Source organism: Dermochelys coriacea, chromosome 3, assembly GCF_009764565.3.
Source record: "Dermochelys coriacea isolate rDerCor1 chromosome 3, rDerCor1.pri.v4, whole genome shotgun sequence".
Taxonomy (NCBI): Eukaryota; Metazoa; Chordata; order Testudines; family Dermochelyidae; genus Dermochelys; species Dermochelys coriacea.
Window position 1 is genome coordinate 182,830,575 of NC_050070.1, and position 26,849 is coordinate 182,857,423.

At 37.0% G+C, this 26,849-nt stretch overlaps 1 protein-coding gene across 41 annotated transcripts in view; it reads left to right on the forward strand.

Annotated features, from left to right (window-relative positions):
* Positions 1-26,849, forward strand: part of NRXN1 (neurexin 1) — a 1,286,326-nt gene that overhangs the window by 623,908 nt on the left and 635,569 nt on the right. For all 41 annotated transcript variants that reach the window (XM_038395424.2, XM_043511917.1, XM_043511928.1 and 38 more), the window contains one exon: positions 23,556-23,678. In XM_038395424.2, the coding sequence (XP_038251352.1) occupies positions 23,556-23,678 (123 nt within the window). The remainder of the gene's footprint in view (positions 1-23,555; positions 23,679-26,849) is intronic.

A 26,849-nucleotide genomic window follows, 5' to 3' on the forward strand; every position in this document is an offset into this window, starting at 1 on the left:
AAAAGCCACCTTCTTCTCCAGAAGCTCATCTTTCATTTAAAGAGACAATTAAGTCTCTAGGCCTTATTTCCCCCAAGATATCCTGAAAAACATTAAATGAATATAATTTTGCCTAAAGATAAATGTCAACATTGTTAACTGTTTTGCTGCTGACAGGGTGGATTTGATTTAAATCAAATTGATTTAAATCATGATTTAAATCACTAGTCAGGAAGACTCGATTTAAACATGGATTTCTACATAAAAGTGCATTCTTGTTGATTGTTATAACCTTAATACATATTCTTCAAAACACATAGATAGATGTAGGTTTCATTTTTAGAAGGTATACACTATACATTTTTAAAGTGATTTATTTTGAAAAAAATGATTAGTTTTACAGCTATATCAGAAAATGAATGATCGTTTGGATATTTAGTTTACCAAAGGTAATTGAAGCAGATATTCATGAAGTCATTGGGGGTGAACTATCTCCAATTCAACAGGTTAATCATTAATATTTGGAGGATTTTCTTGTCATGCTATATTAGCAGGAGACCATCACCAGACAGACATTTAAATTGTTTTATTTAACTAAAACAACAATGTTATGTATTCTGGATTTTTTTCTTCAATAGCAAATATATAATATTTTAACAAAACAAGCATATATATTTTTGAATTTAAACATTCAAGTTTTTTTAAAATCAGGTTTATTTTGTTAAAGTTGTTTTTAATTAAAATGGTTAAATGAAATATTTTAAGAAATAATTAAATCTACTATGTCAGTCAGGTCAACATGAGAAACTTAAAATATTGGCTTCTGCAGCTAACTCAGTTGTCTTCACCTTCATGTTCCTGTTTGTTCATAATCTGGAAAAGAAAAACAAGCTTTCCTGCTTTTTCAGGTCCCAATTGATTTCTCAATTTGGAATGAATTAGTCCTGCAGAAGAAGCTACTGCTGTTAAAAGTGAGATTATCACTTCAACAATCTCTGAATCCAAGTGCTTAAGTAACTTTCACCAGTCCACTGGTGTAACTTTCTTTAAAACATCAGCAGCAAACATATATTTATTGAATGGTTCTGATTCCCAAACTGGGTCTCTTTTACGGCCTGCTGCCATTATAGGTTTTCCCTTTTAGTGAGAGAATGGTATGGTAGATCTCAAATCACTGAAGGCGACACTCAGAAAGACCTCAAGACTTCTGGAATATGCTGCTCAAATAGTTTCACATTTGTTTCTCCTGCCTGTTTCTCTCTTCTCACATTTATCTTCAGACTTCTTCTCCTTGTCCAGATCTATTCCACCCTTAATTATCTTCTATTCATTTGCACTTTTAGAGAGGGGTAAGGGATGGATGGACTCTCTGTACACAAATTTGCAGAGGGACAATAGGGTTGAGGTCTGTTATTTCTCACCTGTACATATTATTTCTGTATTTATTTATTTATTTAAAACATTTTTGCTGTTAACAAGCACATTATCTCTGAAGACATAAATCCACAGTTTGAGAACTGCAAAACTAAGCATCTCTGATGGTATCTTCAAACTGAGCACTGAGTCCCATTGGGTAGATAGAAAGATTAACCTAAATGATCCATTCAGAAGCCCCTGGAACCACAGAAGATTAGGTCCATATTCCATGAACTATTGGAATTCATTTACAAAACTTTTCTTAAACATTGCATTAATATATTGTCTCATACTATAGAATTAGAATTTATCATCCCTATTCCATGATGAGATATCTTTGCTCTATAATGAATCTAATTAAAACTACCTTTAGATAGGTTTTTTCCTCAAAAAGCATTTTACCAAAAAAATCCGATTTAAATTTTAAAAAATCTGATTTTTTTTATTTTTTTTTAAATCATTGATTTTTATCCACCCTGGCTGCTGATAAAAGCCTATTAGAAAGGTGCACTTATACTATGAAGATATGCACAGTCAACTGAGACTATCACTAATGCTTTCAACCCCTCATACTTGTAAAGCTAACAAGCCAGAGAGAAAGAGTGAAGCCCAGGTGAGCATCTGAGCCCTATAGAAGAAGAACCAGTCCTGCAGAGCCCAGGAGAGCATCTGATCCTCGGTGATGGTGAGCCAAGTCTGAGGAGCCCCAAAAGAGGGCCTCTGAGCCAATGAAGAGGAAGCTAAGCCTGAGGAACCCAGCAGAGACCATGGGTATGTCTTAGCACCATCACTTGGGAGCCAGGACCCAAGGAGTCCCGTATTCCCCAGCAGAACACTCATGATGGTATTTGCACAATGTACTGTGAGTGGTGGCATATTATGGCATTTCAAATGGGTAGAATTTGGTTTGCGGGCAGAGCCTGGTAAGGAACCACTTATTATTTTCTTTCCTCCATTTGGACCTCTGAGGATGAGTTCCTCACATTAATGGTTGATACATCATGTGCAAGAAAAGGTCGGTCACATGCTGACCTAAAGTATCAGAATGGAAACCTTAAAACGTGAGTTAACCTATGAGAGTAACACTCAGTGAACTGGAATCACATGTAGCCAATTGCCTTTCGATTACAGCTTTAAACACAACTGGTCCAAGGCTCTTGAAATCAATCCGCTGCCTTCCAGCCTACACCTGCTCTCACTCCCCACTGGAGTGCCAGCAGCCACTATGGTGCACCAGTTCAGACACCTAACCTCTTTTCTCCTCCCTTTCCTCCTTTCTTATTTCATCATCCTCATCCCTTATCTGCTGCACTTTTTATCTCATTTCCCACCTACCACCTTGTAATGAGCATAAAGTCCTCTAGTTATCCTGATAGTGTGGCTTACATGTTGTATCCCTTTACCTGCTACCTTTGGTCTGTTTTTTCATCTATTTAGATTGTAAACCTTGGATTGGAGCAGGAATTGTCCCTTATTGTGTGTTTGTACAGTGCCTGGCCCAATTGGGGTCTCTGTGGACAAGCAATTATATAATAATAATATGCCTGTGGCTTTTCAGCTCAAGCTGCTGCATTCTGCACTAGCAACAAACAGTGGCTGATTCCTGTTGAAACAACTACTTAGAGTGAGTTATGATAATAAGCCTCAATGTCATGAAGTTGAGAATAAATCATGGAATAGTGAGGGTTTAAATATATAGCTCTTTAAATATCTTTTAAACCATACAGAGGAAAGTAGCCATCCTAATTAGTAAGTGTCCAAACCACGTGGTGTTAGCCAAATGCATTTTTTTAACATTAGTACAGTAATATTTGTCTCCTCAGTAACTGACTCTGCATTAATTCAGGAGCATTAGTGGACTCCCATTTTGATATTTTGTTGTCAGCTAATGAACCCCACAGCGTCCTGCAACATTGTTTCAGGAGGCCAGACTCTTATGGCGTATTAGTTATGTCATGACACCTTACTCTACAAGCAATCCCACTGAAGTAAGGGTATCAGAATCTGATCCATAATGTGCACTGTTTGTGGAGTGATCATTGATGGCAGTACACACCAGCTGACTCTGTGTCTGCTCTAGAAGGGTAAGTCTCTTCCATGAAAACATCCATGCTTACATTTTTTATCATTAACAATTTTGTGTAGCTCATATCTGTATTTATAATGTCACATAGATGATAGTTTTAAAAAAGTAGCTAGGAACTAGTATACTTTTTTTCAGATGACACTTTTTTGTAATCAGGGAAACATGGATAAGCAAGATATTAATGTACAGTGGAACTTAATTTTCCCCTCATTTGGTTCTTTCTTCCTTCCTCAGTCAGCATTTTGAAAAAGTCAGATGGCTTGAATAAGTCAGGTTTCAGCACTGTTTGGTGGTCATCACTTTTTTTTCATGTTACAAAGCTGATCTATCATAATTTTTTGGGAAATAAAGAATAATACTGTCCTCAATATTGCAACCATTGACTACATTAAATACTATTACTTTCCAGAGAAGAATGCATTGAATAAAAAACTACAGAAATATTAAAATTGTGCAGATAACTATGCAAAAGTCAGGAAATGCATGAAGGTGGGACAGTCAGTCTTAGCTCTAACTCTTGCACCTAGGAATTTCAATATGGTATTTAATTATGGGATTGGATATTAGTTCTCCAATTGTATAACAGTCTATAATATTAGAATTGTGTGCATGATGATTCTGATGTGTACTGCGTACATCCAACATACCATGTGGATGGTACTTTTGTATCTATATCCATCGCACAACTGCAAGGTGGCCAAGTGGTTATATTTTTATTTCAGGCGTCTGTATTGTAAATGTAGTCCATTGGGAACCAGCAATGTTCACTGGTATTCACTTCCCTTATTATGGCTCTTTTAAGTTAATAAACTGGGTTGTAAGTATAATGGCACATTTCCTCCTCCCTTACTTCATCAACCTCATCTTCTAACCGTCCCCCGCCCCTTGTCATTTAACACCTGCCATTCAAAACAAAACTTCAGATAAAATGAAGAAGCCATAAATCCATCATCACCCTACCAGTGAAGAGTCATTGTAAAACCTTGTCATCAGAAACAACAAGGAGTCTGGTAGCATCTTAAAAATTAACAGATTTATTTGGGCATAACCTTTCGTGGGCTAGAACCCACTTCATTGGATGCATGGAGTGAAAATTACAGATGCAGGCATTATTATACTGACACATGAAGAGAAGGTAGTTACCTTACAAGTGGAGAACCAGTGTTGACGCGGCCAATTCGATCAGGGTGGATGTAGTCCACTCCCAATAATAGATGAGGAGATGTCAATTCCAGGAGAGGCAAAGCTGCTTTTGTAATGAGCCAGCCACTCCTAGTCCCTATTCAGGCCCAAATTTATGGTGTTAAATTTGCAAATTAATTTTAGTTCTGCTGTTTCTCTTTGAAGTCTGTTTCTGACTTTTTTTTTCATTTGCTACTTTTAAATCTGTTATAGAATGTCCAGGAAGCATTTTTAAAACTACAATACCCACCTGGGGAAGTGAGAAAACAGGTTCACAAAGCAAGACGGGTACCCAGAAATCACCTACTACAGGACAGGCCCAACAAGGAAAATAACAGAACACCATTGGCCATCACATACAGCCCCCAACTAAAACCTCTTCAGCACATTATCAATAATCTACAACCTATCCTGGAAAATGATCCCTCACTCTCACAGACCTTGGGAGGCAGACCAGTCCTCGCTTACAGACAGCCCCCCAACCTGAAGCAAATACTCACCAGAAACTACACACCACACCACAGAAACACTAACTCAGGAACCAATCCCTGTAGCAAACCTTGTTGCCCACTCTGTCCCCATATCTACTCTAGCGACACCATCAGAGGACCGAACCACATCAATCATAACATCAGAGGCTTATTCACCTGCATGTCTACTAATGTGATATATGACATCATGTGCCAGCAATGCCTCTCTGCCATGTACATTGGCCAAACTGGACAGTCCCTACGTAAAAGAATAAATGGACACAAATCGGACATCAGGACTCATAACATACAAAAGCCAGTGGGAGAACGCTTCAATCTTCCTGGAAATTCTATAACAGATTTAAAAGTAGCTATACTTGAACAAAAAAAACTTCAGAAACAGATTGTGCCACCAGACTCCATGTTGTTTTTGTGGATACAGACTAACACGGCTACCCCCTGATACTTTTCATCAGAGTCTATCAAAATATGGGGTGTACACACATGGGTGGCAACAGAGGTGTCAAAAGCAAATGTTTCAATGAATTTTTAAAAAAGCCAACAACAGTACTAACACAACACTTATTTCTGATTTATTATTAGAGTGGTCAAATAATTAATAACAAACCACCTATTTTATTAATTTTGCCTCTTTTTCTGTGTGTGCTGATTGTCATGAGCAGTTGTGATATTCTCAGATTTCTTTTTCAAAATTATTTGACAAATGCTTCCCAAGAACAGTTTTTGATTTGTACCTTTTTCACAAGGAAATCACTGTGAACTTTTGGAATTCAAAACTGAGCTTAGTTTTAGATACATTGGTCACATGGTATTGTTTCTAAGAATAACACACATAAAATCAGAGAACAGAAACAGATATCTGTTGCTGTTCTCTGATTTGATGTGTGTTATTCTTAGAAACAATACCATGTGACCAATGTATCTAAAATTAAGCTCAGTTTTGAATATGAAGCTCAGTTTATATATATTAATTCAGAATTCACCTTTAGCAAAATTCTCCAATATTTGCTTTAAATTCTCTGTTTCCATTTATTTTGCTGTTCGTAAACAATTTGCTTGTATTTTTGTGGGAAATACTTGATGCAAATGTGTTTAAAAAACTGTTGTTTTTTTTTTAAATATTGCAAAATTTTTCCAAATGGCAGAAGTTACAAGAAGATTTTTGGATGACAGAAATCAAAAACAGTTTAACTTTTTTTAAAAAAATCAAATAAATCTGGCAAAAGAGTTACTATTTTTTTTACCATGATTCAGAAAAGCATTTAAGTATGTGCTCTAAGTTAAACATATGTTCAATACTTTTTCAAATAGGAATGCTTTCCTGAATCCAATTCTTAGTACTAAACCTTGGAGCTTTTCAAAATATCCCCAAATGAATAGCCATCCTACCGCAGATGTACATTGCTGTTCTTAGAAGTACAGGTTCGCAGTAATGCATCTGTCTCAACATAGATTTGTGCATAAGTTATAATTGGTATGGTTATTTTTTTTAAATTAAATACTGTGGTATGTTGTGCTAACTTGCTCTGTGAAAGGTGAACTTTCTGCCCACTTAGATATAATAAAAGAGAGGAGAAAATAATGAGAGAACTGCTGTTAGTGGAATTTGCATGTTAAGGCTGGCAAACACAACTGGTGAGCATTGTAGGAGATCTGCAAATACATTAAAAAATTTTGCCAACTCTTCCTCCTCCTCTTGCTCGCTCTCATTAATTGCAATTTTTTGTGAGTAACATATTTTTACATTAAAAAAGACTCCATTTGACTTCATGGGAGTTGGATCAGGCCCTAAATCCATAATTCTTTATATACAAGTCTGATTGGTTTACCCAGCTGCTTGAGAAACTTAGCTGCCCATCTCAAATCTTCATGCTGACTTGAAGAAAGAAAGAAAGAAAGAAAGAAAGAAAGAAAGAAAGAAAGAAAGATGCTTTATGCAAACTCTGCTTGAATTCATTGGGCCTGAGTCTGAATTATCTTACACTGGTGTAAGTCAGGGGTAAATCCATTGTAATGAAATATTTTGCTCCTGTGGCCAACAGTGTGAGATCAGAATTTGGCCTAATTAAAGTGCTATTCATTAAATTCTTGCAGAATCAGGCCCATATATAGGACCTTAGTAATAGTTTTCAATAAGCAGCAGTCAAAATTAAGGGCCAGGCTCTGTTCTCATTTGCATAAATGCAACCCCAGTTAAACTAATGAGATATTATGTCTGTGATTTTTTCAAATCCGCCTCTGGCATTTGTATGGCTGGGTCCCATTAAAGTAATCTTATTGATTCCAAAGCCAGAAGGCTGTGATCTTTTAGTTTGACCTTCTGTATAACAGAAGCCATAGAACTGGGCAGCTTTCAAAATCTCAGACTATAAGTATGACCGACGGCAGAATTTGACCTTAAAAGTGCTGTATCTGTAGAAGATATTCCATATGTATGTATTAGTTCCATATATGTGATTGTTTTCCCACCTCAAAAAGGTGGGTTATGCTATCACCGCTTTACTTCTTAGGAAGCCAATCACCATTTCTTCAGTGAAGAATTGTAGCAAGTTTTCAGCTCTTGGATATGCTAAAATGTTATTTTCCATTACCACTATGAAAATAAGGATGGTAACTCTTTTGCAGTGTACGTTCAGAAGAGCTAATAGTATTAAAAACGTTTTACCAATGTGTGTCACTGACAATTTCTTACATTGAAAAGACGTTTCTTTATCTAGTACATTTTTCATTGGTGACTATTAAAATGCGGCCGTGCGAATACAGACTAACACGGCTGCTACTCTGAAACTTGTCATTATGCAAGGCACTGAATTTAGCCATATAGAGGGGAAAACTGTCAATTTCATGATTTTAAATTTGTTAGTCTCTAAGGTGCCACACGTACTCCTTTTCTTTTTATTAAAATGCGTGAAGCATCTATTATAACAATTCTAAATGCTCAGCTACTTATTACTGGAATATCATAACTGTTTCCTAATGATCTCTTCTTGACAATTACCTTAATAAATCATATTCAGGTAGTTGTTAAAATTTCCATTAAAGTACAGTTCTTTTTGCTTGACATGTTGAGAGGCTAACATATGATCCCTTGCAGCTGTTTTTTAGTCTTCTGTCCAACAGGCAAGTTACTTCAAAGAGGTATTACATGTTTGACTTGAGACATAAAGAGGTTGGCTAACACTTGGCGTTCCAAGGTCTAGTCACTATGATAAGTGTGCAGAGGGATAAATGCTTTCTCACCCAGTGGTATTTGGTTAGGGAGTACTGAAGGAACAAGATACAAGATGAAGAACAGGACATGGAATCAAAAAAATGTTGTTAAAAAATTAAGGGGGACTGGTGTACTTAGCTCAGTTTTGTTTCCTTCTTATTAAGACTGGATTTTATTTCTTGTGCATTGTAAAGATAACCATTTTACCTTTACCTCTGGCAGTGAAACATATATGACATTCAGTATTATTCAATCACTTATATTTATGCAGTTCCTTTTTGTATATGCACCTTAAAAACCATGTCACAATAATAGCAAAATGTGTTTGGAAAGGAAAGACAAAATAGGTAAATCAGCTGTTTCAGATTAAACCAGATGCAATAAAGTATTTATGTATTTGATCTGTGGAGATAATGGATGATATAGATGGGGGACAGAGTATGGGTACTGCAGGCCAAAGAATTTGTTTTACCAAAATTATAAGAATACAGCTATGAGTGTATATGCTAGTTACCTGGTTGACCATGTCTAATGGTTACCAATAAACTTCAAATTGTCCATGCAGTATTTTTTACAAGATCCCACTAACTTTAAAATGAATATGCTGTCTCCCTGGAGGGAACAATGGAGGCACTGTACATCAAAAGTGTCCAAGGACTGAGATATTTTTTCATAAACCTCCAGCCACTAAATTTTGCAGATGCTAAATATTATTTTAAAAGCCAGTTGATAAGCTAGTCAGCTATGAATGACAACCATGCTAACTGGAAGAGGCAAAAATGTGGATGTTTGATTTTATGAACTGACACAAGTGTAGGCAGGGAGGTGCTCCTGAAAAGGTGAGGATGGGAATTTTTAGCAAGGAAGCTGATCTGCCTTTTCAAAACTAAAAATACAGAGATTCCTTATATTATCCAGTGGTACTATATGCAATCATTATAAGAGATAATTAACAGTAAGGAGAATTCTGGATATTCACTCAGTCTAAACCAATTCCATCTGACTACCCATCATTCAGTTTAAAAAATAATTCTGCCATTGCATGTTTTAATTTTATACAGACATAAATTATACAAAGCAACAGTCTTCTTGGAATCAGCAGAAAGAGTTGTGTATTGTCTGCATGGAAATAATAGTCCAGTCCTAATCACAGAATGAAATCCCTGAGAGGATGCATATGAATGTTGAAAGAGCGGAAGCAATGACAGTGTCTTGAGGAATGTTTCAGTTAATAGTGACTTCATTTGACCATTATTAGCATGTACCTGCTAAAAGTGGCAAGTCATAAATAAATTGAAAAGTAGATTGAAATAAATAAATTCACAGTGAAAAGATCTAATTTAAGGATCAAGTACACACTGATTACAGTTCTTTGAACAGAAAACATTTGAAGATAACTTTGAAGATGTTCAGTAAATTTAGTTTTCATAAAAAGCCGAAATTAAACACATCTACGATTTATTATGGAAGAGATGTATTTGACAGCTTAATACTTATCACCTTTTTAAAATCTTTACTTGAAAGGATCAGTAGTTTGCTGCACTCTTTATAGAATATCTTTTAAGTCCAAGAATCATATGGCATAATCTATGTTTGAAGGAGGTTAGCTGGATACAGTAGAAAAATTCCCAGATCAATCAATATACAAATCAGCTGCCTACATAAGACTGATAGGTGTGACATCCATTATCCCCTGATTTCCTCAGATGTGAGCCACATAAACTTGAAAAGCATGTATTAAATCTACTGTGTTAATAATCTGGAAAAGATTGGTTATTCTTTCTTTACAAGAATACTGTTAAAAAGAAAGTCATGTTACAATTAGTTCCAGTGCACCCTCAGTGGGAAATACTGACCTAGCCTTTCCAGATTTGATAGTGAACAATCAATTCAGATGTGTTCAACTGTCTTATTGTGGTTGGGTACCTTTCATTCCCTGCTAATGCAGTGGAGATCAGGAATCCCTTAAGTCATGGACATAAAATGGTGAAACTGGACCAGTTATTCTACAAAGTGTGAAGATGTTATAAACCAGCTCATAAGCTAAGGACAGATTCAGATGAAGTGATAATGACACTACAGAAGGAGCAAACTGAGGGTAAGACTGAAACAGCATAATTGTACAAGGTAAATCAAGAGGACCTTTTTTTAAAAAAAATAGCTGGAACAAGTAAATGAGAAATCATGTGAGTATTTTGAGATAACTTCAAGGCACAAACCCAATGAAATGCAGGCTTCATCTGCCTGCATGCAAGTCAGAGAATTAGGGCTTGATCCTACACCTGTTGAAGTCAATGGGAGCTTTGGATTTTCAAGAAAACAATGAGACCCCTTCATTTACTCATAAGTATTCAAAATGCTCTCACATGTAAAAGTTAAAGGATCTCTGCTGACTCCTCTGTATGTGGAAGCCTTCGAGAATAAGTAGTCTTATTAAATCAAACATACATCAATCCATAGTGTGAATAAAAATATTCTAAAGCATGTAAGTAGTAATGAACCATTGCAAATCTCTAAACATTATTATCTCTATATATTGTAACTCAGGAAAATTTTGTAATTCACTGTCTTCACTTAAAAACAAAACAAACATTAACGTCCAATTCTGAGCATGAATTTAAAGGAGATTTAGTTGGTTGCATATATTAGATCAGTTGTACTTTGGGATAAAGACACCTGTAGATTTGGTAGGTGATGAGAGGGAAGTATTTTCTTAAAATAAAATCACAGTCCAAAATTTTTCCTTTCTATACTAACATCAGTTTTCTCAATCTGCTTAAACATAATGTGCAAGATAGGATGGTAAAATGAAGTATTTGAAAATATTTTGTAAGTCCTTTTATTCGTTTTCATTTTTACTTAGATATAAATATAATGGTGTTTAAGGAAAAAGAAATTATGCATAAAAGTACTATTATTATTTTTAATTGTGGTTCCTTACATTTAACAATGTTCTTCTGAATTAGAATGATCTTGGTTTGACATAAATGGGCACACTCAATATCAAAGCCATGAAGGCTTAATATTTTGTCAAAATATTATATTCGCATCTCTTTCTTCATGGTTGCCAGTGATAATCTAACCACAGTAATTTACACTCTGATCCTCTTCCAGAATTATTTGCAGCCTTCCTTACCAAGATAGAGGCTTTATCAGCCTTTGCAGCAGAAGTCAATATAGCTTTTGACTTTTTTAACTAGTGTGGTTCTGACAAAATAGAACAGAACAAAATAGTGGGTTAAGTGACCTGCAGCATGGATCCTTCATATCCCTAGAAGATGCCACCATCATCATGATACACCTCCACCCCACTTTTCTCTAATAAGGGACATGTCTGCTTTAGGTATTTTCTATAACCCCGGTTGCCTGTAATATTAATCATCTCATGATATTTAATGTATTTATGCTTTCAACATCCATGGAGAATTATTATCTCCATTTTACAGATGGAGAACCGGGGCACAAAGAAACTAAATGACTTCCCCAGGATCACTCAGGTCTGTAAACGAGCAAGGATTTGAATGAGGTTCTCCCAAATCTCAGACTAGTGCCTAACCACCAGACTGGAACAAAAGAGGTCAGAAGAAGCTAGAATACAATAGAGTTATTTTCTCAACTCCGTTGAGTTGGGAGGGGATAGTTTGGTCCTTCTGGAACCTGATCTATTGCAGGCAGCTGTATTAGGAAAAGGCTTATGTAGTATGCAGGAGAAGGAAGCTGCTAGGAGAACTAATCTCCATTTCCCGGAGAGTTAGAGGAGTCTTCAGGCAGGTTCTACAAATCAAACCCAGGCACTGTATGTGGTTCTGTGTATTTGCTTAGGTATTTTGGCTTATTCCAGCAGCATTGGCAAAACACTGAGAATGTATTTGGTTTGAAAATATCCAAGCCAATAAAAAGAAGCAGGGACTTGAAATGAGGCCTTGACTCATGTGTTCATCTCATGGAAACAAGGGGCAATGTCTTGATCTTATTAAAGTCAATGGCAAAACTCTTAATGACTTCAGTGGGGGCCAGAATTTCATCCAGAATATCTTTACCTACATTCATAGTTACATGGGTATGGATTCGTGAGGATAAAATTTTCCCTTCCAGATATTTGGAATATGTATTTTTATTTATATTTGAATATTTTTTTTAAAAATTGAAATAATTGAAAATTGTTGCAAACAGCTTTAAAATGTTAACTTCAGTAAAATCTACAGAGCTCTTTCACACTTTGTACAAATCTTAATGTACTCCTCCAGGCAGTCTGGCTCTCCTTTCTGCCAACTGGTTGGAACACTGCTAGTTTTACCTTATCTCATTTACAAATGTGACATTTGAACTGTCATTGCATATAAAATCAACATGAATAAGGTTAAAAACTTTGACTCCTCTTTATAGAGAGAAATATTATGCCCTCTTGAGGAATAAACGAATGAAATGAAACTCCTCATGGCGGGAATGTCTGTTTTTGCTTATATAGTCTCTGGTCCTGCAAACCCATGAGAATCCCATTGAAATCAATGGATATTGGTTATCGGTTTTCTGGAGCTGGGCTAATATCATTAGTTCAATCTTACCAGAACAGTTTATGTATTACAAAGAAAACAGTGATTCTGAATGATTAAATACAATGCAAAAGCTCACGACAGAAAACGGACATTGTCATCCTGAATTTTTAAAAAAAAAATTCTAAGTAGCTTCTGGAACTACATTTGAACTGAATCTGATGGGCAAGTTTTTATAGTTTCCAATCACATTTTCCTATATTATTGAAATTATTTCCACTTTTGTTGTGTAAAAGATCCATACAATCAAAATAGGAATTAGATTTGCTGGCTAACTATGAAGTAGAGCTGGCTGGGAGTTTTCCATTTATTTTTTTTGCCAGATTATGAGATTAGCAAAATAAAAAATTTCCATGGGAAAAATATTTAGATTGCTGATTATTTTCTTTATTTTTCCATCAGGAAAATCAAAATGAATCATAACATTTTAGGTTGGGTCAACTTCAATTTAAATATTTCCATTTATCAAACAAAATATAAATGTTTTGTTTCAGGTCAGTTTGACATTAATCTGTGACCACCTGAGCTGCTGCAGTGATTCATGGGAGTTGAAGTTCAGATGCCTCAGGCCCCTATTCTTCCCAATGGGCTGGGCCCCCTGGCTGGTCACAATTCTTATGATGCTTTGTGGTCTTCCCTCTAGCTGATCTAGTGGAATGTATCATGGGAGCTGGAGCTAGGGAGCCAAGCCCATAAGAGAGAACGGGCTATGAGGCCCCTGAACCTCAGCTTCCATTAGGAACAGAATCTATGAATCTATGAACAGTAGCAGCTCAGGTGAATGCAGTTTTATGTAGAAATAAAGCATTTGATTTAGGAATATCAAAACACCTTATTTTGATTGGGGAATGCCCAAATAAAATTTTTTTGACATATCCAAAACAAAAATTTGTTTGGAATTTGTAATTCCATGAAAAATATCAATATTTTCACTTTTTTATCTAGATTTAAAAAAAAAACAAAGGTTGAAATATCAAAATTTCCCAAGAGATAAAAATTTCAATTTCCAACGAGCTCTGCTATTGAAGGAAAGCAATGCAACTCCTTCTGAACAGAGTGCCCTCTGAAGGGAAACAAAGAGGGCAAAGTTTAATCATTTTCCAAATTCCATACTAAAAAATATACTTGAGACTTGAGCAGTGATTAAATTGCATAGGTGTATGATATAGACAACACAGAGATTCCCAGAAACATAGGCAAATAGTTTTTTGTTATGAAAGATTTTTTTTTTGCATTACTTTAGTGCCTATAGGCCCCGACCAAGATTGGACCCCCAATGGAGTAAACACTCTATAAAGTCATAGTAAGAAATATTCCTTGTCCTGAGATTGTTACAACCTAAATAGACAGGGTAGACAAATGGTGGGAGAATGGAATTTTTACTTCAATTTGGCAAGTCAGAAACTAAAGCACATACATACAATGATTTGCCCAAGGTCACACAAGAAGTCTGTGGCAGAGTAGAGAACCAAACCCAAGCCTTCTGAGTCTTAATCAAGTGCCTTAACTGCAAGGCCACCTTCCTTTAAATTATCAAATTTGACAGATTTTCTAATAACTTGTTTGAAAACATACAACAATGAGATGTAAAAGCAAGAATTTGATGCTTAGGAATTGTTGACTTCATTGGACTTTACTTTAGGATTGTAGGGCAGATTCAAAAAACCTTTAATGCATTCAGCACACATATTCTGATATTCATGTTCCTTGGAGAATGCATGAAATAGAAACTGTCCTCTTTCTATTAAAAAAATACTTCCAGAGATTAATTTGACTGTTGTTGGGCTTCCAACAGTTGTTCTCATTGCACAGTTTCTAAAGGGGGTTAATGTACCTGTCCCTAGGGCTATTTGAAGGCTACTTTCTTATTACAAAAAAATAAAAAATAAGAAGAAGCTAATTACACATAAGATATTAAAATAGAGTTGAGACATCCCTGACATGGCTTTGGGGATTGATAAAGTAATAAAAAAGCCTTTTATTATTTAGTTTATTGTATTGTTTGTGGTGTTATTTGTGTATTTTATTTACAATTGAGCATTGACCATGTGCTCAGAGCTTTCCAGATCATGAAGCACTCAAGGTCCAGAGGAGTTCACAATAACAGAAAGAGGCTGATGGTTAAAATGCAGCTCAGGTAATAAGTGTCTGAAATTTGTAGGTATTATTTATTATTTACAATGAACTATATTTATTTATTTATTGGTTTTACAATAGCGCTTAGGGACCCTAGTTGAATCAGGAGCCCTTAGCATATTAAAAGATTGTTACCCTCTGGATTCTCTTGGGTGGCTTCAGTGAAAGGAGTGAATAGTTTCAGTTAATATCCTGGTCAATGGACTACCAAGACACAACACAACTATTACCACCATAGGGTTGCCAACCCTCCAGGTTGGTCTGGAGTCGCCCGGAATCGGCTTCGATTTCCCCGTGACTTGAAAGCAATCTGAGAGATTTGAATAGGATATTTTAAGAAAATGACAATATGGCATACTGGGTTGGGGGGAGTGAGGGATCTCCTGGAATAGCTTCAGTCAGAGTTGGCAACCCTATACCACCAGCACCCTTGTTGGAAATCTTAGCAGAGAAACAAAGGAGCCCCAAATTTCCTTTCAGTCAGGTAGTTCAAAGCTGACATACAAGGAGGGATCATTTTCAGGGCTGCATGTAAAAGAGGTGTAGGCTGTGCCTACATGGAAAGATCACTGCTTCAGTTGGTTTGCTGAAGCACTGGAGCAAAATGACCTGAGCAGATTTAGTCCCTCGGTCATGTAAGCAGGAAATGTTACATTGTGTATGCTGTCTGTTTGATTAAATACTTATATGACCCCATCACTGTAGTATCCGAATGCCAAACAAACATGAATCTATATATCCTCACAACATAGTACTGGGGCACTATCTTTATCCACTTCCCCCAACACCAAAACAGCTTTGGTGTGGGGTACTGATTTACCAGTGGGGGAGGCAAAAGGAAGGAAGAGAGTGTTGTCTAGGGGTGTGTCAAGTAGCACAGGTGGTTGGACTGGGTAACACAGCAGAAGAAAGGAGAGAGAACAAGAATATAAGAGAGCGATAAATGGAAAAGAGACAGCAGGCTCGGAGAGGTGAGAGACAACAGACAAAAAAGAAAGAAAGAAAGCAGACTTAGAAATTAAGAAATAAATACAAAGGAGAGAAAAAGAGAAAAGAGAGAGAGAATGAAAACCCTATTCAAGCATCAAGGTTGTCTGTTGTTAGACAGGAAGTCAAAGATAACCCCTAGGTTGCAGGTCTGTGTGACCAGGAGGAGGAGGATGGGTTCAACAGTGACAGAGAATGGGAGGAGTGGAAAGGATTGTGACAGGTGTGGCAATTACCTGCAATATCCTGAACAAACTTTATTGAATTAAACTTAATTCATAGGATTTAATTTATGTATCATTGTGGACCAAAGATTGTTTGCAATTCTATGGGGATGGAGGACCACAGCCCTCTAGGAACTAAGAACAGTGGTGGGGGAAGTGGTTAGGCAAATTCACTCAAGTAGTAAAACCTCTAGGGAGCTATCACCACCTGGAGAGTGGCTCCCCAACACTAGTTCGAACTGGATGGTCCAGGGACCAACAGGTAAAGAAAGGATTTTTTGGATGCATAGCCTGAGTTTAAACTGACTCAGAGCCTTCTTAATGATCCAACAAATGGGCAGACTCTTCTATCCAAGGGAGGCCCCAATCTTTTCTCGGAAGTGTTGGAAGAACTTGCCACAGTCCGTGTGCTTGTTGTGAGCTAACAGCTATTGTGAATTTACAACCAAAGGAAAATCTCTGTGTAGGGTTTGAAAGGCTGTATGTTAGCATGTGTGGGATTCTTTTACTGTTTTTAATGTTTTCCCTGTAATGCTTTTACCTTAAAAATGTGCTTGCTTAGAAAGAGCTGTGTGGTAGTTTTACTGTGGCAATTATACTGTTTGCTGTCCCTGAGGAGAAAAGTAAAGCAGTCTGGCTGACACTGCCTGAGTTTGCTGCGGAGGTCACAGTAGAGGAGAGAGCTGTGCAATCTGGAAATACCCCAGTCAGGAGGGAGAGAGACGTAGGTCTCCACCCAAGAGAGGTGCTGACTGTGGAGCTGGGAGCCTAGAGTGGGTGCCCTTGTTGGACCATTGAAGGAAAATAGAGGTGCAATTGTCCTGTGCTGTCACAAGGATTTCAGAGGAATCATGAGACATTCCATTCTGGCCATGTTAAGTTTAAATTGGCAATGAGAAATCCAAGAGGATACGTTGTGGAGAGTGAAAGAGACTGATTCAGGACTGGAGGAAAAAAGGAGAGAGAGGTCAGGATTGGACAGGTATTTTTGTGAATCACTTTATAAAACAATAAAAAAAGCGCACACACACATATGTGTAAATAAAATATAGCTATAATTTCCACTGAATGCCCCACAAATGTGTGTGGATCCATTGCTCCTGCAAAGCCTGATTTTGTGCTCTGAGATCAGATAATTACACATGCATATGCATAGACAGGTGCACAATTACCCAATTAGTATATGAAACTGTGGATTTTTTTCTGGTACACCCATTAAATCTCACTCATTAATTATGTAAACTTTCATTACTGGACAACTGCAGTGTAACAAGATACAAAATCATTAGAAACTACATTTAAAGGAAACCAATAGAGCGTCCACTCTGAACTGTAATAGATATCCCTTTTGGACTCTCCTCCAGATGTGTATTTGTGTGTATTTGAGAGAGATGGACTGATTACTGGAAAGAGGGAAGAGGCTGTACACCAATCTCAGAATAATGAGAGCCTATGAAAGAAGCAGGGGATTGCTATGCATTTGGAATGATTAAGGCTGTTGAACCATGTTAATACAACATTGTAGGTTAACAGCTCTAATCTCCTTTACCTTCTAATCCGGGAGCTACACCAAGAGATCTTTCCTTGTTTTAAAAAACAAAAGAAGCACCCTAAACCTAAATTACTGGACTTAAATTGCCAAAAACACTTAATAAAGCTATTGTAGGATGGAGGGTTTTGATCAATTACTGTAGACTACTGATTTATATGTTGTATTTGCTACCATGTGACCTTTATTGTTCTTGTCCAAATTGCTGTTTGATTCTTTTAGGAAGTAATGTCCACAGGAACAGAGAAGTGATTATGTGCACCCACCCCTGCCTCTGTCTTGTCTCCAGTCTGCTCAGTCTCACCCTCCCACAGTACAGAACCTCGACCATGTGGGCAAACTTCAGATGTTGTAGTAGCTTAAAGGAAAGAGGAGGGAGGGGGAAGTATTAGTGACCTTCATTATGTTGGTTCTTGTCACAGCTGAAAATACGGCAGAGAGGTGGTCCCTTCTCAAGAGAGAATAATTCATTAATTAAGGTTTAGCTCGCACTCATTGGACAGCCACCATCTGGCTTTAATAATTCAGAGTCAAATACTGAAGTTTGGGCTTATTTTATTCAGCAGTTACTGAAGTCAATATTCTATTGATGTCAGTGAGGGGTTTCCCTGAGTCATGATTTGTCCCTCCTTTTGAAGTCAGTATTGGTTCATTAGGGCTGCTCAGGTGAGTAAGGTGTGTAGGAAAGGGCCTTTACAGATTTATACTGCAGCAACATTGATAATTTGATTTACATCTTTTCCATGTTGTCCAATACACCAGCAGGAGTAAAAGCTGAATGTTGTGGTTGAAGACACTTTTGTTTTGAATGATGTAGTCCAGGTATAAGACTGTCAGGGTTCCCTCCCCACTCTGAACTCTAGGGTACAGATTTGAGGACCTGCATGAAAGACCTCCTAAGCTTATTTCTACTAGCTTAGGGTAAAACTGCCCCAAGGCACAAACTCTTTGCCCTTGGAGGGTATGCTGCCACCACCAAGTGATTTAACAAAGAATCAGGGAAAGGACCACTTGGAGTTCCTATTCCCCCAAAATATCCCCCTAAGCCCTAACACCCACTTTCCTGGGGAGGCTTGACAATAATATCCTAACCAATTGGTTACAGAGTGATCACAGACCCAAACCCCTGGGTCTTAGGACAATAGAGAAATCAGTCAGGTTCTTAAAAGAAACATAACTTTATTAGAAAGAAAAAAGGTAAAAGAAGCACCTCTGTAAAATTAGAAGGGAAGCTAATCTCACCGGGCAATCAGATTTAAAACACAAAGGATTTCCCTCTGGGCAAAAACTTTAAAGTTACAAAAAGAAAACCAGGAATACACCTTCTTCTCCTCACAGAGAAAATCACAAGCCAAAACAAAAATAAACTAACGCATTTCCTTGCTAGTACTTACTAATTCTAATGGAGTTGGATTGCTTGCTTTCTTGATCTCTCTCCGGCAACCACATAGAACAGACAGACAAAAGCCTTCTCCCTCCTCCCTAGATTTGAAAGTATCTTGTCCCCTTATTAGTCCTTTTGATCAGGTGCCAGCCAGGTTACCTGAGCTTCTTAACCCTTTTACAGGTAAAAGGATATTGTGCCTATGCCAGGAGGGATTTTATAGTACTGTATACAGGAAAGTGGTTACCCTTCCCTTTATATTTATGACAAAGCCTTTAATGTAAAAGGTTTTATGTTAGTACCCAGGAAAGTAGTGTATCGAATGTTGTTTTCATCTAATCACTACTGGGCAGGTAAATTATTTTTTTAAAAACACAGGCTCTCGCTGCTACAATACACTTCATAGTTTGTGTAAAATAAATCTATAGACTACTCACCCTCTGTCTAGATATAAAGGATGGAGTGGCTGCATTACTTTCACAAGAGGCACAGCTACGAATGAGCTATGCATGTCATCCAAATAAGTGCCGATAAACACCAGCCTGCAACATCATGGATTTTGCATATGCCACATGTATTAGATTAATTGTTTGAAAAATATTTTAGAGACTAAGAAAAATCAACCTAGAATAACAATTTTTTTACCTCTCCACCTGTACAGCAAATTCCCTCAGCCTTATGAGTCAAACTGTACAGGTCTCGGAGGTAGAGAATAAAAATATATAAATATATTCAAAATTTCTCTATGAATAATGTAAAATGTTTTTTAAAAATACATAGCAATGTCGTGGTTTTTAATTCTGATATCTCAGAACTTTCCATGAGTATGTTTAATTGTAATGCTGAATATAAAGTTTATATTCTTAGTCCTGATTGACTGTTAGATATCGGATTTTTAAGGTGAGGTTTTGCGTAGAAAAGTGCACATTAAAAAATTATGCCATCTCACTCAACCATTTCTCAATGGGGCAGATCCTCAGCTTATATAAATTTTCATAGTTTCATTGAATGGAGCTATGACAATTTGTCAGCTGAGGATCTTTCCCTGTCCCCAGGTGTAGTCAGAATAATACCCTTCTTCCTTTACAGAGTCAAATACATACTTACTATTTTTTTCTGCTGGTGCAACTCTATGCAATTCTGAGATCATGAGCTACATTCTCCTTTTGATCATTCCTCATTCACAGCATTAAATAAGCCTTAACAGCAGATTTTTTTTATCATTGGTGATGAGTGAGACAGAAAGAACCCAATTGACTTTCTGATCCCAGGTTTAGTTTATAATACTGCGAGTTAAAAGAACCATCTTTATACTTACAAACTGAACATGCTTGAACAGGAAATCAACGAGAAACAATAAACATGCAGCCATACAAATTACAGAGTCACACTCCAGGCCATTATAACGTTGCAGGAGAAATGCCACATTAGAAAGATAGGCAGATGGGGTGGTGGGGAGATTGCTTTGGTAGGTTGTTTTCTTAATAAGGTGGTTTGAAGCTGCTCGGATTTTTGGAATGTCAGAAGTAGTCCCAGCAGAGGAAATTAATGTCCAGAATGTAGTGAGGCAGCAAAATTCATTGTGTGTTATATCTGTATCTAATATAGGAACACACATGTTCATTCTGCCTTCAGATGTGCAAATATAGCTTCCATGAAATACAAAGCCATTGTTTTCAGTTACACATTATTAATGACAAAATTATGGAATTTGGCTATTAGTCTGTTTTTGTTGTTTATTCAAAGTAAAGGTTACATCAGTTAGTAATGTATTAGAATAACAATTGCCCAGTTATTTTTAACTTTTGTTGAGCTTTACAGATCTGGAAACAATAGAATATACAAGCATCAAGTGCTGAAGATACAATTTTCAGATGTAGTAGCAATCTGTGTTAAACAGCTGAAGAAGAACCATTGCTGTCAGAGGACTATTCCTCTAATGGATTCATGCAGTTACAAATCAAGGTTTTCCTCATAGCACAGGATGAGCTTTAGAAAATGTCAGCAAACACGGAGGATGAATTTGGTCCAATATGTCTAATGGGGAAATGTCAAGTAATAGCAATAATAGAGAATAACCTCTACAGTGAATACCAGTTTTCAGCCTTCGAGAAACAGTCATACAGGGTGAAGTTACTTGCTGAAGATCTATCTCCCTCCCCATGTGTAGTCAGAATAATACCCTCTCTACTTTACTGATTACAATTTGTGTTTACTTTTTTTCCTGCTTGGTGTGGAGGGGGAGGCATGAGGCCCTCTGCACTACTTACACTCCACATAGGTGGGCGAGGAGCCTGAGCAGCCACACCAGGGTGCCTGCAAATTATAGCCAACCACATTGCAACAAGCATGGGATCACTACACCATGTTAGGTGATGGCTTTTCATTTGAAAAAAATTGCCTGTATTAAGAAAAGAATATGAAAACAAAGTGCAACTTTTAAAGCCTCAGACAAAGCAGCAGGGACTCTTTCCAAAATGGGTTGAAAGTGAATTCCACAGATGCTTTGAAAGCTTTAAAGCATTAGGAAACAAAATAGCTGAACCAAACAACATTTGTATGTACCTGCAAATACCACATTTCTGCATAGAAATCATTGTTCACACACACTAAATGTACTTGTTACTAAACTGCCTCTTTGAACACCTGCAGTTATGAGAAGACATTTAAATTGAAGTGGTCTTTTTTTAAACTTCAAAACTAGATGCAGTTCTTGCCTGTGGCCACGATTTTGGACTATGTGGAGTCCCTGTGGTCATGACTGAAGCTTGAAATTAAAATGACTCTGAGGATAGACAGCACTCTCAGAGGTCTTTTAACGTGGTTTCTAAGCTTTTTATGCTTTCTATCCAGCCACAAGTGACATGGTATTCAGCAGGGCGATTCCAAACTCGTGGCTAAGAACAAATGGTTGAGGGGCTTTTTGGATTCCTGTGGGATGAGATCTAATGGCCCCTAAAAATTATGCACACTCATAAAACATGATGGGATTATATGAAGTGGGGAGTGGTTATTTATGTCATATAATTAATCAGGAAATTTATCATTTCTGGAGTGACTCATTTTATATTTAAATATTTATATCCTTTTTGTAGAGTGCACAGCTATCAGGGCTAGAGAAAGAGCTCCCTCTTTATTTAGCCTAATCTTCAATTATAAGTGGTTTTCTAACTCCTTCCTTAACAGCTAGGACACTATCCTGATGTGCTAGCCATGTATATAACAATGTAAAATGGTCTTAGATTATGGATATAGGTAATTTTAGAGGTTATATATGGAGAGGAACCTTTCTCCAACTTGCCCTTGCTTTTGTGGGATTCAGTCACTCAATATTGCTTAAATTAAGTATGTTTATTATTATAGTAATATTGCTCTTGCTATGTCAGGGTCATTTGAAAATTCAGAAAAGATCCACAGACTCTATGATCTTGTTCACCCTCCCCCATCCGAGATCCCCATTCACTGATCATAATATTCTACTGTGCAATTTCCATAATCATTTCATTGGAGGCATTTCCCTTAATATTCATTATTTATGGTTTTCAGTGGTCGCAACGGTGTTATCCCAGATCAAATGCCACGCCTACATATAAAGCACATAGATTTTTAAAATTGAATAATTCTTACAACTTTTCAATGAAAGTCAATTGATAATGTTGCTTACAAAAATAGCAGTTTACAAGACAGGTGTCCCAGTGTGAAAAAGAAAGGTACACTTTGGATGTTGAAGTGTTGAATGACAACAGTGAAGACATTTGTTAGGGGATGCTAGTGAAACATTTAGTGAAAGTAAGGGTAATAACACTGACTTTCCCAAAAGTCCAAACAAGCTTCACTTACTGCTATGGTACCTACAATCAAATAGAGGAAGTGATGTGATTAAAAATATTTCAGTCACAGATATGGTATGCACCTTTCCCCAGTGGACTGGTTATGTTTATTGTAAACCCAGTTTAGATTACTATTCTTTCTTACACCAGTAATCCCATTGACATGAAGGTCTATTTGCCTGAGTACAGGATTGAGACCCAAATCTCTACCCATAGAGATGAGCTTTAAAATATACAACCAAAACATATGTATTGACTGTGCCTATTTATGACACCCTGGTTCACTATATTTGCTTTAGCATTAAATAATGCTAAAAGTGTCCTAATGTAATGGTATTATATTTTGAGATTTGTATATACTTTGCTTGCCACTTTTCTTGCTTATTATAACTTTCAAGGAATTTTAACATTGGTCCAGCCAGTCTCTCTCTCTCTCTTTCTTTCTCTCTCTCTCTCTTTTCTCTCTGTGAGGTTCACATGTTGATTGATTTAAATATTCCATAATGACTGTTTGGCATATCCTACAGGCAAAGGTCCAGAAACCCTTTTTGCTGGCTATAACCTCAATGATAACGAGTGGCACACGGTACGTGTGGTTCGTCGAGGAAAAAGTTTAAAGTTAATGGTGGATGATCAACAAGCTATGACAGGTAGTGTGCAGTTATACTTCATCTTACTGGGGGAAATAAAACAAAACATAAAAAAAAATTGTATAAATAATGGCCCTTATTCAAAGCCCATTAAAGTTAATGGGAGTGTTTCCACTGATTTTAATAGACATTGGATAGGATCCAAAATGCATGCTGTGCAACAGTTAATAACCATCACAAGATACAACCAGAAACTAATCACAATTCACACTAGCTTTACTTTCTTAGGGGTAGATCAACTCACACTGAAGGCAATGGGAATTTTTCTGTTGACCTCAGTGGATGTTTGATAGGGCCCTGAGGGGAGTTCGGAGGAATTTATCATGTGATAGAAGGTAATCAAAATGCCTTCTTCACCACTCATATACAATTTAAATTCCAATTAAATGCCAGGCCCTTTGCACTGGAGTGAATTTTACAGATGTTTCCAATTGTTGGGCACAATCTTTTCCCCTAACTTTTAATAAGTCTTACATTACCCAGCTTAAATAAATACATATTAGGCCACAATATATTCTTGTGTGTTAAAATGGTAATATATAGTGATCAAGAAATGTGAAAGTTAGAAGGCACTGCAAACGCTTTAGCACTAATAATAATAAGTACATTAGGCGGTATTAGAGAGGTCTTTTATTTGACCTTTCATCCTAAAAATACTGTTAAGAACATTAGTATAAAGGTGCATTCTCTAAAATTAAACAATACCAGAGGTGGTCTACTGAAGGTGGGGCGAAATTTTACCCAATACATGTAATTCACTTTGTGATGATCTCCAAAGAAAAGAAGTTGCCTAAAAAAGGGTGGATTCATGGGTTTGAAATGAATAAAAATGGCACTGGAGTTGCACTGTGATTCTGCATTTACTTATTCTGGCAGCTCAGACCATAAAGTTCATTGTGTGATCTTTTTTTTTTTTTGAGTCAAAAAAGCTGAATATAAAGTGACATCTAAAACTTCCATATTTTTTCTGTTCTCCTAATTGCCAAATTTTCATTTAAACATCATCTAGATAACAAAACTACCAGAAAGGTCTGTTTTCTCTGAAATCTCTTTTCAGCTGTTCAGAATGGCTTCAGCAAAAGGTCAGCATTTAATTGAAGGCAACAATAAAGATTTTTAGGATACTAGAATCTATAGTGTTTCTTAAATTCTGAGAAAGTAATTATAATTAAATGAAAAATATGACTAAATAAAACTATGTTCATGTGCCATTAAGGCTGTGAAGTTCTGGTCTTGAAATTTCTGTGACACGGATTTAGTATGGATAAATCCAGTTACGATTAGATATCAGGGTTATGGTCAAAGGTCCATGAAAGGCAATAAGGATCTTTTCAGTGACTTTAGTGGTCTTGGGCTCCAGACCTAAGGTTGCTTGACAGATTAGATTTCCAGGGCTATCATTTCTCCAGAATACCTCACATTCTGGTATTTTAAATGGAAAATTATTTATTTAATCTATGCTGATGATATAACATTTTATTTTAAAATTTAAGGTAGACCCTGATTTCTGTTACACTGAGCTACATCAGATATTGCCCTTCTGAAAGAAAATTAGGCTCAGTCCTGCCAGTTGAAAGTCGACTGACAGTTGTTTAATCTGAAAACATTTAGTTTTCTCTTTCAAAATAATGGGACAATGTCTCTCTTTGTGAAGGAAAGAAATCCTCCTAAAATTGTCTACTTGTGCAATTGGTGGGAAGGCATTGAAGAACACTTGAAATATGTTGGGGATACCATTTACATGGAGCCTGATAATCTGTGGGCTCTCTGTCCCCACTTCAATGAGTGTTAGGCTTTCTGTATGTAGAACCTGCACTGCCATGCTGTGGCATGGCCTCTTCTCTTTCCTGCAGCACAGTTCACTCTAGCATCATGCTGCCAAAGGGTCCCCTACTCCAACGGCATACTGTCACCCTTTTCCAATAGGGAGTCAAAGGTGCAGAATACAAATTAGCATTGCTCTGAGCATCGTAAACTCAGCTGTTTTGCCATCCAGAGTTGCTGCTGTTCCCGAGCTCTAAACTCTTTAGGACAGGTCTTCAGATTTCCCAGTGGGCCAGTGTGCAAGCATTTAACCTGGAAGTTTTTCATGTGGAAGCATTCTACAAGTTCACGAGGAGTTTGAACCTACATGTAGCCCTGGCTTTTCTCTTTGAAAAAGTTCATCTCTCTCCCAATAGTGTCTCCATTGTTTTCATCCTTCTCCTATGCCATATAGAAAGAAGGATTCATAGAATTTAAGGCCAGAAGAGACCATTAGATATCTAGTCTAACCTTCTGTATATCACAGGCCGCAACTTCCATCCAGCTATTCCAGTATTGAGCCAGTAACTTGTGGCTGGCTAAAGCATAACTTCTAGAAAGGCTTTATTTGAAGCATCTGATCCAATGATTTTTGAAAACTGCTTTTATGATACATAAGAACATACATTGAGGAAAGACATTGTAGGAATTGGCTAATTTGTTACATTTCATCTACTGGATGGAATTAGGACTGCTGAACTGCTGTCATAGCTCCTAAATTGCTTCTCCTTGAGCTCAAGCACTTGGGGCCAGGCTTTCAGAGCAGGAGAATGAGAACTCTATACTTGCAGCTACAATTCTGATTGTATGCAGCATAGTGGCAGCATAGTGGCAACTATGCAGCATAGTGGCAGCCCTGAACAGTACATTTTTCAAACGCAACAAAGTTGCTAAGTCAGTTAGGTGCTTTAAAAAATGCTTAGTTTCTAGATAGCCACAGTTACAGTGTTTTCCTCTTAGGGGCACCAGAAAAGACAATGCATGCTGCTTGCCAAATCTTTTAATTGACAAGTTCACAAAACGCCTAGCTCACCAGGCAGCAGCTACAGAGTTGTTCCCTATTGAAGGCCACTATTGGGGTTACAAAAGATGTGGGGAGTTATTTTAGATTTATAGTTGTATTAGCCTCTCTTGTACAATTAACACATTCAGAAAGAAGAGTGAGTCATGAGCCCAGATTTCTGGGATGTATTTTATTCTTGTTCTCAGAAAAAAAGACAGACCCTTGATTAATTGAGAATGTCATAGCAGGGCAAAGCAGGGTGGAATTATGAATGGTGGGAAGGCCACATCCCAACGTAAATGTCCATTTGATCGGTGGATATAGATATACTCATTCTTTCGGATTTACACCAGTGCAACTGACAG